The sequence below is a fragment of the Rhea americana genome, unplaced genomic scaffold (assembly GCF_003343005.1).
Source record: "Rhea americana isolate MKP2758 unplaced genomic scaffold, rheAme1 scaffold_7, whole genome shotgun sequence".
Lineage (NCBI taxonomy): Eukaryota > Metazoa > Chordata > Aves > Rheiformes > Rheidae > Rhea > Rhea americana.
In genome coordinates, this window is record NW_028186867.1 from 7,520,279 (window position 1) to 7,535,311 (window position 15,033).

At 36.0% G+C, this 15,033-nt stretch overlaps 1 protein-coding gene across 2 annotated transcripts in view; it reads left to right on the forward strand.

Moving 5' to 3' along the window:
- PPP2R3B (protein phosphatase 2 regulatory subunit B''beta) overlaps window positions 1-15,033 on the forward strand; it is a 53,111-nt gene that overhangs the window by 16,040 nt on the left and 22,038 nt on the right. The window contains exon 1 of one of the 2 annotated variants that reach the window (XM_085321486.1): window positions 2,466-2,675. The exons of the other annotated variant lie outside the window; for it this stretch is intronic. Coding sequence (XP_085177612.1) covers window positions 2,529-2,675 — 147 coding nt within the window. The 5' untranslated portion in view covers window positions 2,466-2,528. Of the gene's footprint in view, window positions 1-2,465; window positions 2,676-15,033 lie in introns of those variants that run through there. 2 annotated transcript variants of the gene reach the window in all.

A 15,033-nucleotide genomic window follows, 5' to 3' on the forward strand; every position in this document is an offset into this window, starting at 1 on the left:
TACATTTGAAACCAGACTACTGACAATAGTTAATATAGTATTAGGTACCAGTAGGATTGGTGTAACATCTACCTTGGCCAGTGAAATGATACTATGGTAATGAAATATAGAATATTTAGAATATTGAATATAATAACTAACAAGTCATGACAAACTCCAAGCTCCTTTTACATAAAGGAAAGAAGTCCACAAGTCTATTTTTAAAAGTTAGTTCTGAACATCTGTTTTTTACTGAGGTTCCTTCATGAGATACAGGTGAACTGCTGCTTCAGCCTTGCAGCTTAGCTTTCCATGTGACAGTCAGTTAATGACATACTACAGCCACTTCAAACAAGACCATAAGCTTAGTAGTGAACTGGAGCACATTGTGCTATGATAAGGGATGAAAATAGTAAGCAACCTAGGTGAGAAGGTATCTTTGTTTACATATTTTGTTCTGTAAAGTAAGGCCTATTTGGTCTAACCTGAAATGCAATCTGCCTTGCCTGTGTGCAGTACAACCTTCCTGACCTTTCCCAGACATCATAGATTGGACCTGGGATTCTTTTCCTACTCTAACATCTCAGCTTTTCATCTTGAGTTCCAGACGTGCTCCTGTTGTGTGCTGTAGTCTTGGCTCCCCTCTGGCTTCTATTTGGCCAGCCGGGTTATCCCAAATTACTCGATTTAATCTTCCTAAAAGACAGTGAGTGATGGCCAGTTTTGCTCTGTGTAGTTTGACAGTCTGGGTCGTGCCAACCACAACATGTCCGACTCTTGCCTAGTCAGTTCCTTTCTTAGTTTTGTATTTCCAAAAGAGATGAATATCTTCATAACAAGGTTTAACAAGGAAGTAGATGGGGAAAACCAGATACCAAATTAAAAACAAGCTTTCTAGTGTCATTTATTTCCTAATAGCTTGTGATTTAAACTAAAAAGGATCCAATTAAAACGAACAATGCTTCACTGGTACCTTTTCATAATTCCCTTTTTTGTAAACCTCACAAGGGATTGTGGTGTTTCAATATATTGTTAAATGATAGGCTATGAATAGATGAATGGGGCTAAAGATTAGAGTTGTGCACAATGCTGGGGTAAAATAATGCAGTCCAGTAATGGAAATCTGGAGCTCAGTGGTGAAATAGTTGCTTTAGTGTTTCTTGGGTTGTGTACAGCTTTATGTAATCAAAATAGTGTTCTTATCTAAAGGATGAGGGATCAAAACAGAGTAAGACTAGCCACATCTCTCTTCATTTATGTGTATTAGTGACTGCATTCATGCATGACAAGGTACAGATATTAAGCAGGCATCATATCAACATCTTAGAGAAGCTAGGGGTGCTGAAAGTGTCCACACCTTGAGGTGAATACTAAGTGTTGCCATCCTTGTGTAACTCTAATGCTGGTATTTGAAATAACTTCATCAAAATGGTAGCAATTCTTAAAGGCTGCTATGGTAAAAGTACACCTATTAAAAATATCAAAAGCTYACCATTTGCAATTTAACGTCACTAAAACGGTCAAAGAGGAAGGGCAGAATGTCACCTTTAAATGCAGCAGAAAACTAATCAGGCTTCTGTTTCTGGGAAGAAGATTGCTGTGGACTAAAACTTAGCCTCACTCCCCCACAAAGTATTTGAGGTTCAATAAACTGAAAATAGAGCAGAATGGATAGTGTTACTGAAATGTGATAGGTATGCAATCTAATATTTGTATGTTAATGTTTATGAAATTCCAATTTAAGCAAGAAAAATATGTCCTAACAGGTTTTCTTTCTTTTCCCGTAGGTTTTATTGTTAAATTGTTGATATTTTTAGCATAGCTTTTCTGCAAAACATGATTAAAATAGTATTTTCCATTGTGGTAACACTTGCCTCTTATTTCTGTTAACACTTTCTGCCTTAACATTTGAATTAGAATCTTGCAATACAGTAACTTACATTTAGATGAATGTAAAAAAACTTCTACTTCATGAAACAATGAGAACCATGCCCTGAAAGTTTGTCTACAGTTTATTCTGCTGTTGCCTTCATTTTCCTAATGTAATAGGGATCCTGCTAAAGGGTTGAAGAGCTTAAAAGGAATTTAATTACTCTATAATAAGCCTTATCCTTTGGTGAGGTACTTCACTGAAGCTAGACAGTGAGTGTTTTGTGACAGAAGGAAAAGCTGGGTGGAAGGGGGGAGGAGGAAACTACAAAATGACCACGGCTGGCCTCTTTGCATTCCTCCAAGGCTTGCTTTTTTTAAAATTGGAAGCTGCTTTTATAGATGCTCCTCCAAGCAGGTTTGCTTTTTTCCATACTATCTCATTTGGTCTTTGGAATGCATGTACAAAAGGGCAGGCCCCCAAAGTGACTTTCCAGTCTGTTTTTGCAATTCCAGCCAAGTTCCCTTTAATGTATGGAGCAGGAGAAGTTGAGCTGACTCTCTTAAGAGTATCACAGAACTCAGGCGCAGCTGCTGCTTTAAGTGGCACTGTGTGATAATAGAACAGCTCTGCTATTTAGTGGGACTCAAGTGCCTGGACTGGCACACAGAGACATTATATGAAATCCGAAAGCATGAGGATAAAAGAGATTTCCTTGCGGCAGGATCCTGATCTAAGGAAGGAGTTGGCATTGTTAGCTCGAGGATGTGATTTTGTTTTACCTTCTAGATTCAAGAAGAGACTGAAAGCTTTTCAGCAGGTCCAGGTTTGTCTTTCAGTTTTTATATAATTAAGTTGTTGTTGTCTGTTGTATGTTCATAAGAACTCAAGGAAATACATGGAAGTTCTTCCTCACTGAGCAGTATTTCAATAGTCTGTTCCATATATGGTATCTTCTGTGTTTTAGAAGACTGAGCAGGTTGCTCTGCAAACCACTAAGAAAACGAGGAAAGCATTTTGAACCATGTAGCATAGAAAAAAGTATGATGTTTGCACAGGGGCATATGAAAGATTTGGTACACTTAATGTAATTAGATTGTTAAAGGCTATTTTCTTTAGTCTGCATACTCATAATCTGCATGCATTTCTCCAAGGTGTTTAGTTTAATCAAACTGAGCATATAAAATCCAAGTAGGCTGTAATTTGACTAGCTCAATCAGAATATATTAAGAGATACATTCATACTCACCTAATGATCCTGAATTCCTTTATGTTGTGTTTTAGACTTTGTGTTTGGATAAGTTGTTGCTGCATGGTTCTCCTATCTGCCTCTTTGCTGTTTTGCAACAGTGAGTTAAATCCACCATTTTAAAGCAAGCTCATAATTGAAAATAGAAGCATTTTAAATGCAAAATTAACAGGAAAGCTACTCATAGAGTAAATGTTCCCAAGAGATCATCTTTGAGTGTGTGTGTGTGTGGGGGGGTACCTACAGCTGTTTTATAGGAGAAACTAAAACTCAGTAATTCCTCAACACACCTAACATTTCCTGTTTGGAGGTACGCAATTGCATTCRTTCTGTCCTTATCTCACCCTCACCACTAATCTATGTACTAAAGCTGTATCAGATAGTGATGACATTATGATATTATGTATGACATCTTTACTCTTTTTAAATTAAGGAGAGTTTGGCAACTGGATACAAATTACCTTGTCTTAGGATTTCTGGCTTTTAAAATCATTCTAAATAAAGCCTACCACTTAATTTTAATTTCAGTGTGCTAGTGTCTTTTTCAAGTGACCTTCAAGAGTGGGCCAGTGAGCCCTATGACAATAAAAATGTGTTAGCCTTCTACCTATTACATGAATATTTCAAATTTGGTTCAGCTAAGCCATATAAGGAATGTTTGTTCCTCTGTGCAAAGCAGATTTCAAGAACTGGCTGTCTGATTTAGTCCCTTTGGCATAAACTTGTGAATAAAGGGTTTTACAGCTCTAATCTTTTATGTTCAACACTGGAGACAGAGAGTAACACTTGTTACTGGAGGCAGCCAAAAGAAATGGAAATGTTACCTCAATTACCCAGAAGTAGCAGTATCAGTTGATATTTAGGCATGTCTGCGCATGAGGAAAGGCTAATCTAGTCATGGCACTCTGTTGTAAACAAACACACTGTTACCTTTTCTCATACCTTACTGTCTACATCAAATGATAGTTGGATGTTTCACTTTTACAAGGCTTCTCTGTGTTGAGCTAGAAAAGATCTCTGTGCTGTGATTATGCATATGTACGAGCAGCTACATACTTTGGAAAGCAGTTTGTCTAATCTGTAGAGTTTTTTTCCTGTTCTAGCATGTTACTAGCTGCAAGCTTACAGTAGAGATAATGAACAAACATATTTCACTTTTAACCAGACTTGAATTTTTGGGGTAAATGACAGTTGTTGATTAACATATGTTAGAACACTTTAAGTGTTTTATAGATGGAATTCCGTGGGCAGGACAGACTTAAAGGCAGTGAAAAAAATAAACCTGGTATCTATCTTTGCTCAATTTGATATAAAATGCTTGAGCTTCCTTTTTAAATGGTGCTTTGATTCTACTTCATGACTTTAAGATCTTTTAGAAAGTATATTAAAAAGCAAAATATCAGTGCTACTAACTCTTGATCTTGAAAGAAGTTGGATATTCTTTACCTGACAGTTTATGCTAATGTTAATCTCAAATTGTGTGTCAAGGGTTAGATGCATTTCAAAGAGTGGTAGTCATCTTTAATTTCAACATGAGATTTCTTCAAGGACTGCATAGAGATTTTGTAGAAAAAATTGATTTTTTTTTTCTCATCACAATTGCTGGACTTCACTGACACTAGAGTACATATTCCCCTAGAATACTGCCTTACAGACAGAACAGTTCATAAATCTGATGTAAACTAGAATACTAGAAAAAAGCAAAAATGGAAACCAGTCTGTCTTGTCTTAATCTTAGAAATTTTTATATGAATGCAATTTCTGCATCTTGTTGAACAAATGCCTGTTTCTCCTTGGGAGGTTTAGTGCTGTTACGCATAAACTCTTAAAATAAAAACGAGTAACAGTGATCTATGGCAGTATAACATGGCTAAACATCTACTTTGCAGCTGTTTGGAGTGACTGGGTCTTGCACAGGTTCTAGGAGTTCTAAGTCAGTGGCCTTTTATTTAGAACTAGGCTTCCTAGGGTAGACCGTTGTGTTTCAAAAAAGCATTCATTGAGTCTATCAAATGAAGTTTTTATGAAAATATTTTAATAGACTGAAATAGGACTGTTGGCAAGGTGGGTAGCTCTGTGAAGTAGTGGTAAACTGGCTGTTTTTTATCTATGAAAATTGGTAAAACTGAGGAAAATGGGGCTGTTTGGAAAGATCATCAGTCAAAATGAAGATAAAATAATACTCAACTTTTGAAAATATTCTCTATTACTTTTAGGTATTGAAAAAATTTTAGTGGGTACTTTTGAGCAGAACTTTACTGTTCTTATAAATAATGTAAGGAGACCTTTTTCAGGTAATTTAACATCTGCAGAATATAGTGAACTGGAGATGTAATACTTGAAGAGGCATTGTATACATCATGTTCATCAATTTCTCTGAAACTTTGGAGTGAGAATCACCACGTCAACTATGCTGGTAACTTAAAGATGTGAACTGAAAGGCTTGTTACCTGGTGATAGCTGAGTGAGAATGTTTTGCCGAAGAATTGGTGAAATCTCTGCCTATTAGAGCTGGAATATAAGCAGCATCATTACCCAGACTATGCGCAGAAAATATATCTGGATTTGGAAACAAAAGTATAACCGAATAAATTACATCTGTGTGCAATGTGACCTTTATACCCATGTAGCTTGGTATTTGCCAAACTAGGAAAGTAGGTATTTTTGCTAATTAAAGGCAGGCATCACTTTGTAAAACAGTTCAGTTTGAACTTTGAAACAAGACTTTTTTTTTTAAGCCAAATAAATTTGTGCTGAGTAGTTTTAACAAGATGATTTTTTCAAAAAAATGGGCAAAACTTTGAACTAATCCTCAGAATTTCAGGGCCAAACCTAAGTGCTGGCCTTTTTTATAATATCTTAACAGTAGCAGATTTTTATCTGCTGTTACTAGTTGATGATCCCTGTAGTTGTATGCGTCACACCTCAGTGTGGAAATGGAGAACTACCAGTTTGGTGACCACCTGTTACTGATACTAAATGCTGCTTACACAAGCTATTTATGTCAGCTGTATGTGAAATATTTCTTCAACTTCTGCACAGTGGCTCAAAAGATTAGCTTTCCTTCTCAGTCAAGTAAGCTGCCTAGGTTAAGTGCCTCTTTATTTTCCCACTCTTCTGTTATTAAAATGCTTTTTTTTGCTGTATATTTAAGGCAGCAATGAATAATGAGCCTGTAGGTATTGATGTGTATTGGGCTGATATGCAGTTGTGCTGTAGTTTCTGGATCTTCCAGGGTTGATAACATTCTCATTTCTGAGGTAAAATGAATTTTGAAAAGTTTAATTGAGGTAGTTTTTCATATGTATAGTCACAGAAGCAAGTTGCAAAACAATTAGTGATTATTGGCAAGCTAGCGTTCCTAATAGGGTATATTTTCAAATGTAGCATCATATGGAGATCCTTTTACAACACAAGGGGAGAACCTGACAGCCATTTATAAATAAAAGCTTTTCCTTATATACATACATATATATTTTTTAAAAAAAAAAAAAGTATTTGCTGGAAAAAGATGAAAGTCTCTCTCAGACACTTTATAACAGTAAAAAGCTAACATCATGCCCATCATCTGAAGCAGTGTCATATTGTCTGAAATGTTGAAACTTCTGAACTACCTGCTGAGACTAGTGAAGATGAGAGATTTTTTTCCATAAATGGTCTCTTGCTAATGGATTGTCAGGCCTCTTAGAGGAAGGTTGCAAGCAAACTGGTATTTTTCTACCACTTCTGCAATAGAGACTACTGATACAAACTTAAAATGTATTGACTACGCTGTGGCAGCAGTGTACCTGCTCATAACTGATAATAAATATATGCAAATATGTACTCTTTTTGTAGAACTACTAATGTGCAAGCTTATAGTACAGCCTAGTTGATTTACTGATTTAAGAGTCTAGGTTGGTGTTCTCTGCAGTTAAGTTCTTGACCCAAAGAATTTAGACATTCAAGAGTTCTACTGGTGGCTTTGTTTTTTRGAATAAAAGCTTCACTGGCCTTTCTCTATTGTAACATACTTCTAGCTTTATGGTCAACTCACTATTGATAGTAGATGGTCTGTGTTTCAACTGTACTATTTTGTATACTAGAAAGCCTGAAACAGTTGGGCACATCTTCATATAAAATATCCTTTGATTTTTACAGGTAAATAGTGGGATGTGAGTGTGGTTTTTGGGTGTTCTTGAGGTTTTTTTGTTTTCTCCCTTCACAACTGTCCCAGTCAGAATTTGTTGGGGGAGGTACCAGATAAGAAGCTGACAGAATACTTATTGCAGCTGTTGACTGTGCAGCTCACTAACAGGGCTGAGCTTGCTGTTGTTCCTCTTGTTTGAGTATTTTTTCCAAGCTCAATTGAATCTAGTGACCAAAACCTGTTTTGCTGTAAACATGGAAAGATGAGAAGCAATTTCAGAGTTTAAGAAAAAGTGGATATCTTAGCCCCTTTTTACTTCTGATGTTTAAGTGATGGTGTGTCCTGACAAAGAACCATTTTATGTAGACAAACTTTCAGATTATATGAGGTAACTGACTATCAGGTTTTCCCTATTAAATTGATCTGTTCAGACAGTTAATGCTCCCTTGCAAATAATGAGTTCCAGTATGGTCCAGTGGCTGTGTACAATCAAAATGGTTACATCCGAAGACGAACTTAAAAGCTAGTTTCCTGAAAACAGCTGGAACAATAGATTAAATCAGTATTCCTATTCTCTGTCAGTATATCCTACCATCAGAGTATTTGCTGAGGAGACTGCAACTATATGAAACCCTGGTATATTAGACAGTTGGATACTTGATTTGACATAATTCATAAGAGGAAAGCTATTTGAGAAAATCTCACAGCCTATGATTAATATTTTTGCACTGCTTCCACCTTACTACAGCAAGACGTTGTGGAAGTTGCCTTTTGCAAGATGTCTACTGGGTGGATTTTTTCCTGAAGAACTTTGTATTTTTTTCCATGTTGTCTGTACTGTTTTTCTTTCAGGAATTAGCAAAGCAGGCAGAGGAGGCAAAAAGCATTCTTGCTGGTCATTCATAGTGAACTGTTAAAGGATCTCACCTCTAAAAGCTGTAATGAAAGTTCTGTCAATGAAGTTAGTTATTGATGGACATGCTTGTACGATGCAAACTTCTTTCTCATGTTCATAGTTCTGGGGGCAGATAGTTACCTCTTCATCTCTCCCCTTCACCAAGGGGATATGATAGATGGAACTCTTTATGACTGCATAGTTGGGACTTTTTTGATGCTAAAGCTCTACCTAACTTTGAAGAAAACCTAAAACATACTCAGCCACATTTGGAAGTGTTTCTACAGTAATAATGCATTTGCAACAGAGTATTCCAGTTTTCAGCAAGACTGTATTACTTGTCTAGGTCAGCTATTTCTAGCTGCAGCTCAGGAGAATCTTGGTATTTCTGAAATGATAAAACTGTAGAATTCAAGTCAGAAATCTCACTGTTAGTGCAGCATGTATATTGCTGAAAGTAGTGAGATTGGCAAGTACATTTTACAATGATGAGATGTCATGCAAAAAAAGATGCAAGAAAAGATGCAAATGTACCTCTGATGGAGTGTTTAGTCTTCACTGATCTAGTGAAAACCATCTTTTGACTATTTGAAAGCTTCCCTTGTGCATGCTTATTTATTGTACACTCCTTTTGTATGTGTGCATGTAATTTGAGTTGTCAGAGAAATATTTGCACATCCTTGGATGTATTTTTAATGTGCAAGATGGTGTGCATGGAATGCATTTCACAGTAGGCAGATGGATTTAGCGAAAGTTTCTCCTTAAAACTTTCTCCTTCTACATGAGAATTAATACACAATCCTGTTGTGTATTGGTTGTGTAAATGGTCCAGACCTTGCATGCTCTGCTGAGATACTTAGACTTGGATATAGAATTTCCTTCAGTGGCTTTCTTCTGGATCTAACTTAGATTATTTAAATGAGGCTTGGTTAAACTAAATGGAGGCACGGAGTTGCTGATAGTTGGGCCACTATTAACAATTTTTGAAAGAATGCTTTAAGCTGTAGTAAACCTTTTAAAGCTTCTAAGAGAGCCAATGATGACTAGTGCCACAGCAGTTTCACAGAAACTTTTGGAACACTTGTTTCCCTGGCTGTCATGTAGTTGAGAGTAATTAGCTGAACTCTGTTGCTCTGCTGTCTTGAGTGAAAATAAGAGGGGGAAAAACTACTTAGAGTAATAGTGTCTGTACCATGAACTTCTGAACTGTGACCTAATGAATGCATTGCGGTTGGTATAGTTACACCAATCATCATGTGAAAGGTTAGCAATCCTTACAGCTGTTCTTACATGCTTATAGCAAATAAGAAATTCATCATAATTCTAGGTCATGAAACTATTTCTAATTGCATCCTCTTCCTCTGAGTACTTCTGCAAGTTATATTTCAAGTCTAGAGTCTTCCTCGGGGTTCTCTTTTTTATTTATTTAAATAATTGTTGTAACTTGCAAAAGGATTCTGGACTTCTACTCTACACCTCACTGAGTCACTTTGGTTTACTCATGGAACTGCTACTCGCTGGAACTTAYCAGGTCCTGAAACTCCAGGACACTTTAATTTTATGAAATGGGACAGAGCAGTGTACGGCTTTGTCTCTTGATCCATCTGGGTTAAAGCTAATGGCAAAAATAAGCTAGCGTAAAATTGTATCAGGGTTAAAACTATTAGATGTTTCTTCCTTGCTGTGGAGAGGGAAGAAGAACATGTATGGTAGAATTAGTTTCTACAGAACATCCAGAACATCTGCCAGAGAATAACTGTAATTCAGGATAGGAAGAAGCAGCTGGGACTGAACCACTTGTTGCTAGCGGAGAGACTTATATGCATATGTCCCTGATGCCTGTTTCTAACATAGATTCATTCTCTGAAGGTGTTTCTCTGAGCTTGACCATTCACTTGCGTTAACTTTGATTGCAAAAGGTAGGCAAGATGAATCCTGATCTTAGTATGTTTTTAAGTTTCATTTAGGCTTATATCAAGTAATATTGCCACAATGTTCCTCTTAACTTCCTTATTGTCACCAGAACCAGGTTGCTGCTGAGTGGAATCAACTGTGTGAGAYTGAGTGAGAACAAATAAGGGTGTGTTTTTCTTTTCTTTTTTTTTTATAATTAAAAAAAAAAACTTTGTTTAAGCAAACTGACAGCTCAGTAGCTTGAGGCAATTCACCATCCTGCTGCACTATCATTAATACTGACAAAGATCAGTAAAAACTGTATTTTGGAGTAGGGGAAAGATGCAAGTGTACAGTGATTTAGCTTGGCTTATGCCATGAAACTTTGTTATTAAGCTTTTAGTCTTACTGTTTTCAGACTTTTGTGCAAAAGCTAGATTTTAGCTGCCTGGAAAAGCTGATTTTGAAAGCTTTAAGTTGTCAGAGGATCCTCTTTTGCTGAGGAAAATACTTTTAAGTGTGCCAGCCTAAATGGTAAATGGGCTAGTGAACACAGAGCAAACTCTTGTAATAATAAATCTTCCTTCCTAATTTAGCTGGAAGATAATTAACATACGGAGAACAAAGTCTTTTTTTTTTTTTTTTTTTTTTTTTTTTTTTTTTTTTTTTTTTTTTTTTGTTTTTTTTTTTTTTTTTTTTTTTTTTTTTTTAGTGTGATAAGTGGAAATCCAAACATCTGCCACAAAGTCAAGAAAACTAGTGTTTTAGAAGATGCATTTTTATAGGCTTGTTCTAACTTCTGGTAGTAAACTTACCTATCCTGAAATAGGTTTTTCTGAACCAACTTTAACCTGCCAAAATATTTGGAATGTTGGAACAGATTTTCTAAATTAAATGTCTCTTCCTTGCAAATAAATCTGAATCCTTCATCAAGACATCAAGAATGAGATTTTAAAGAGCTGTATCACTCTTGCCTAGAATCTGGAGTTTCCAAGATTTAAGTTTGGTAAAACTTACTGATTCTATCACTTACTTATCTGGAAGGAAACATTGTATTTTATTGTACAGTCAAATCTTCAGGAAGGAAACAGAATCATWCTTGGGACTTTATTGATCAGACTTGAACTACTGCTGTATAAGATTGTGGAGGCAAGAAGGCGGATTGCTTTGAGCCTGCTTACAGATAAAATTTTATTCACAATTATCATTTATTTTTGAGAGACATTCTGTGAGAATTTACTGTGTTTAATAAATGAGAGACTTTTCAATAAAAAAGTGTTAGTAAGGACTTCTAAGTTTGTGTGCTAAATAGCATTTATGTCTCTTCACTGCCACCCTGTTGCCCTTTTGGACTAGATATATGTAACCTAGTCCCCAGTGTTGTCTTTTATTTTCTCTTCCAATCAATATTTATCAGTCACAGAAAGGAGCTTTATGCAGTATCTCGTTTTCTTGTTCTGTGGCTCATAAGCTCTGTAAGTGGATGATTGCAGGGATATTAGGTTTTAAAAGGTTAAATATCGTATCTTTGCAGAAAATCTGCTTAGCTTATTTTGCACCCTGGCAACACTTGCATGAAATGTGATACACAAAAATAGAAGAACTAGCCTGTTGAACTCAATTTAAGCAAGCCTGATATACAATGCGTTGCAACACTTTTTGGTAACTTCCCTGTGTAAAGATGCTAAAGACTTGAACAGAACTGTTACCTACCAAATAGGTAAAAATCCTTTAGCATTTTTGGTATGTAGTGCTATTTTTTACTTCAGATCAGTGTACTACTTCTTAGTACCAATTTAAATGTAAAGTTGGGCATAAATTTGTGGTAGATTTTTTTGGTCTTACTGATTTAACCCTGTTGTATTCCTTTGCATTTTGGTTCTAATATGAACATCCTTATGGAAATTTGCATCAGATTATACGATGAGAGTGGACTCTTGTTGTGCCTGTGTTCTATTTAAAAAAATWAAAAAAAAAGTCCCTGTCTGTCACATAYTAGGAAGCATAAGTACCTCTATATGAAGATAAGGTGGCCCTCCCTTCTGTAATCACATCAAAACATTGCAAGTACCAAATTGGTTTAATGAACTGGTGTCTTAATATATTTAGATAGTGAGCTGATTAAGTTCACCAACTCTTACCTTGTCTGTATTTAAGTGATATTTGGGGTTTCATATTCYGTTCCTTTGTGGGGCTCTATATTTCTTTGTGTTAGATTGTATTTAGATTTAGACTTGACTGAGTGTGCAGTCTTAAAATGAGCRGGAACAAACACCTCCTCCGACATGTTTCAGAAATGCATCCTGTCCTCTAAGGACTGCATCATAGTGTCAACTCTTCCTTTCAGGTAGGAGGGAGATGAAAGAGGACACCCCACTTTAAAAGCCCTGCTGTCTTCATTTTTGGTTAGAACCAAGTTTACTGCTCAGTCTGAGTCGTCTGTTGGTAGATACATGAAGGTAGACAGAATGATTAGACTTGCCTTTTTGGGTTGAAGTATATCTATGTTCTCTGATCCATTTACTAATATACTACTATATAGTAGTTTTATTTACCATTTGCTGACAATGGCTCAAAACRGATCTGGAGAGTAGCAAAATAATTTAGGAAATTTGCCCTTTAAGTAATTACCTTATGGGATATAAATTTCCGTATAAATTTCCAGTTCCTTACTGATAAAAGTCAAGGCAAATATATGTTTGGTTAAGTGTGGAAACTCCTCGTGATTGTATATGTCAGGAATGAAAACCAGTTATGTATTAAAGGTTTTCTTGAATTCTCTTTATGGGCAAATCTTACAGAAGTGTTTTTAGGGAGGTCTTTGTGTTTTATTAAATTACTGTAAATGAGAATTTTTTGGGAAGCTCTCACTTTTCAGCTTTAGCGTAAAACCTAAACTTAAGTGGTAACTTTAAAATAAGTTACTGATTCTGGACTTACTAACCTTTGAAATAAGTATATATTATGTCATTCAGTCCCAATACTGTATCATATCTACTTGGCTGAATTATTTACAAGCTTTGTGTTAAGGAAAATAACTTTWAAAAAAGTATGTTTTTTTTCTGTGTGTGTATCTTTGCAAGTTACTGTAGAATTCTTCACTTACCAAACCAGTGCCCTTTGGCAGTTTATCTTACTGCTGCTAGTGTTAAAGGTTTTAACTTACAACTAGAAGAAAATGCAGGTCTCTTTCTAAACATTAAATTTACCATTAGAAAAAGAATAAGTAGTTAACTGTTGCTGCAGATTTTCAATTCAAACATTTGCCATTCAGACATCTAGCAATTCTTGTTAATGAAGAAATTCTGTGGTCAAAAAGATTATAATTTTTATAATTGCTTAATCTAATAGAATTGGTGGGGTTTAATTGCTCTGGAATTATAGAATTGACTCATCTGTACAATATGGACAGCTACAGAACTGCCTCGATGAAATTATAGAAAGCAGTGGAATTTTGAACTTTTTGGTACTTCGCGTTCCTTCTTGAGACTACAGTAGAACTATCTCAGTTGTACTCAGAGCTTTTTGAATGTCACATAGGAGTTCAGATAGGGAAGAGAAGAAACCCTGGCCGTTCTTGGGAAGGTGGGGAAAAAGAGATGTGATACTAACTTCATAGTGCATTAGCCAGAGCTGATAGTCCTGGATGACTTGTTTCTTTCTCTGATGCAGACAGCTCTCCCTGTGTTGACCAGCAGTACCATTTAGTTGTCCTTGTGCAAGTTGCTATTGGCATTTAAGAAGCTTTAGTTTGTTCAGARCGTCCACCCAGCTGTTACAATGTGAGAGCTGTGCTCCAAGTTGGCTGCTGGATGCCACATAGAATATCCTTGGCATTTCATACTATGCCCTAGATAGTCTTGTCACTAGATGCCTATGTGTAGGCAACCAAACTAAGCCCTGGGGTCAGAAAACTGTTTTGGTACTAAGAATTATGGTCTAGGAATTTTTATCCTTCCTTTGTGGTGTTCACCAGTGGTTCTAGTACAACTCTGACCTTTGAGGAAACGCTTTGAGGAATACCTCCTTGCTTTGAAGGAAATAAAATACTGAGCCTAAAAAATAACTACTGGAGGGAAACAAGTTACAAATTCTTTGAAAGAGCACCAAAAATGGGAAGCTTCCAAAGTCATCAGCACAAAGTTAAAGAATGAAAAGAGCTGCACAATGTTTCCAAAACTTCAGCATATTCTTCTCATCCGAAGTGAGAGAACCAAAGGATCCAGACCTGCTGGCTCTGCCTCTACCTGTTTGCTGCTTGTTTATCTACCAGAAATACTGATCTGACCTTTTCTAATGCAAATAAAGCACCTTTGTAGTTTATCTTTTTCACCTATTCTTGAGAAAGCATCATGCAGTAACAGGCAACATCTTTCAGTGTAGGGAGAAATTTTGTCTTGTAGCAAGAGATTTGCATTCTGTACTTGCTTTTATCTAATGTTTAATTTGTAAAACAGTATATTTTTGCACTAAACAAATGCTGAATTCAAAATCTGGCTTGAATGTAACTTTTTTTCTTATTTTAGAACCATTCTTCTTCCTGTGTAAATCTCTTTCTGCAGTTCTGAAACTATTGCTTAGTTTCTTCCTCATAATTGCTCTCTGGAACATGTTTAGAATAGGCTAAAAGATGAACAAATATGTAAAAGAAGAAGAAAATTCTTCTGTTAAATAAGCCTTTTAAATAGCATCCGTGGAAGTTGTGTGTGCTAGAATAGCTGTTACCATAAATCCTGAATTGAGATTTCCACAGGCACTGTAAATTGGTTATTGTTCAGTGTGCCTTCTGAAGTAAAAGATTAGTTTATGAAAGAATATAAAGTTGTCAGTGAGTGAGCAGCTCTGTCACTAGATTTTTTTTTCTTTTAGAAGCTTTTTCCATCCATTCTTCTTTGTCTCAACCTTTTCTTTTTGAAAAAAGCAGTTTATTAACCTGAGACTTAAAATTTTCTCACCTGGATTTTAAGTAGCTTGTCTGTACTGGGCTTGCTTGAAATATTAATTTCCTTTGATTTTAC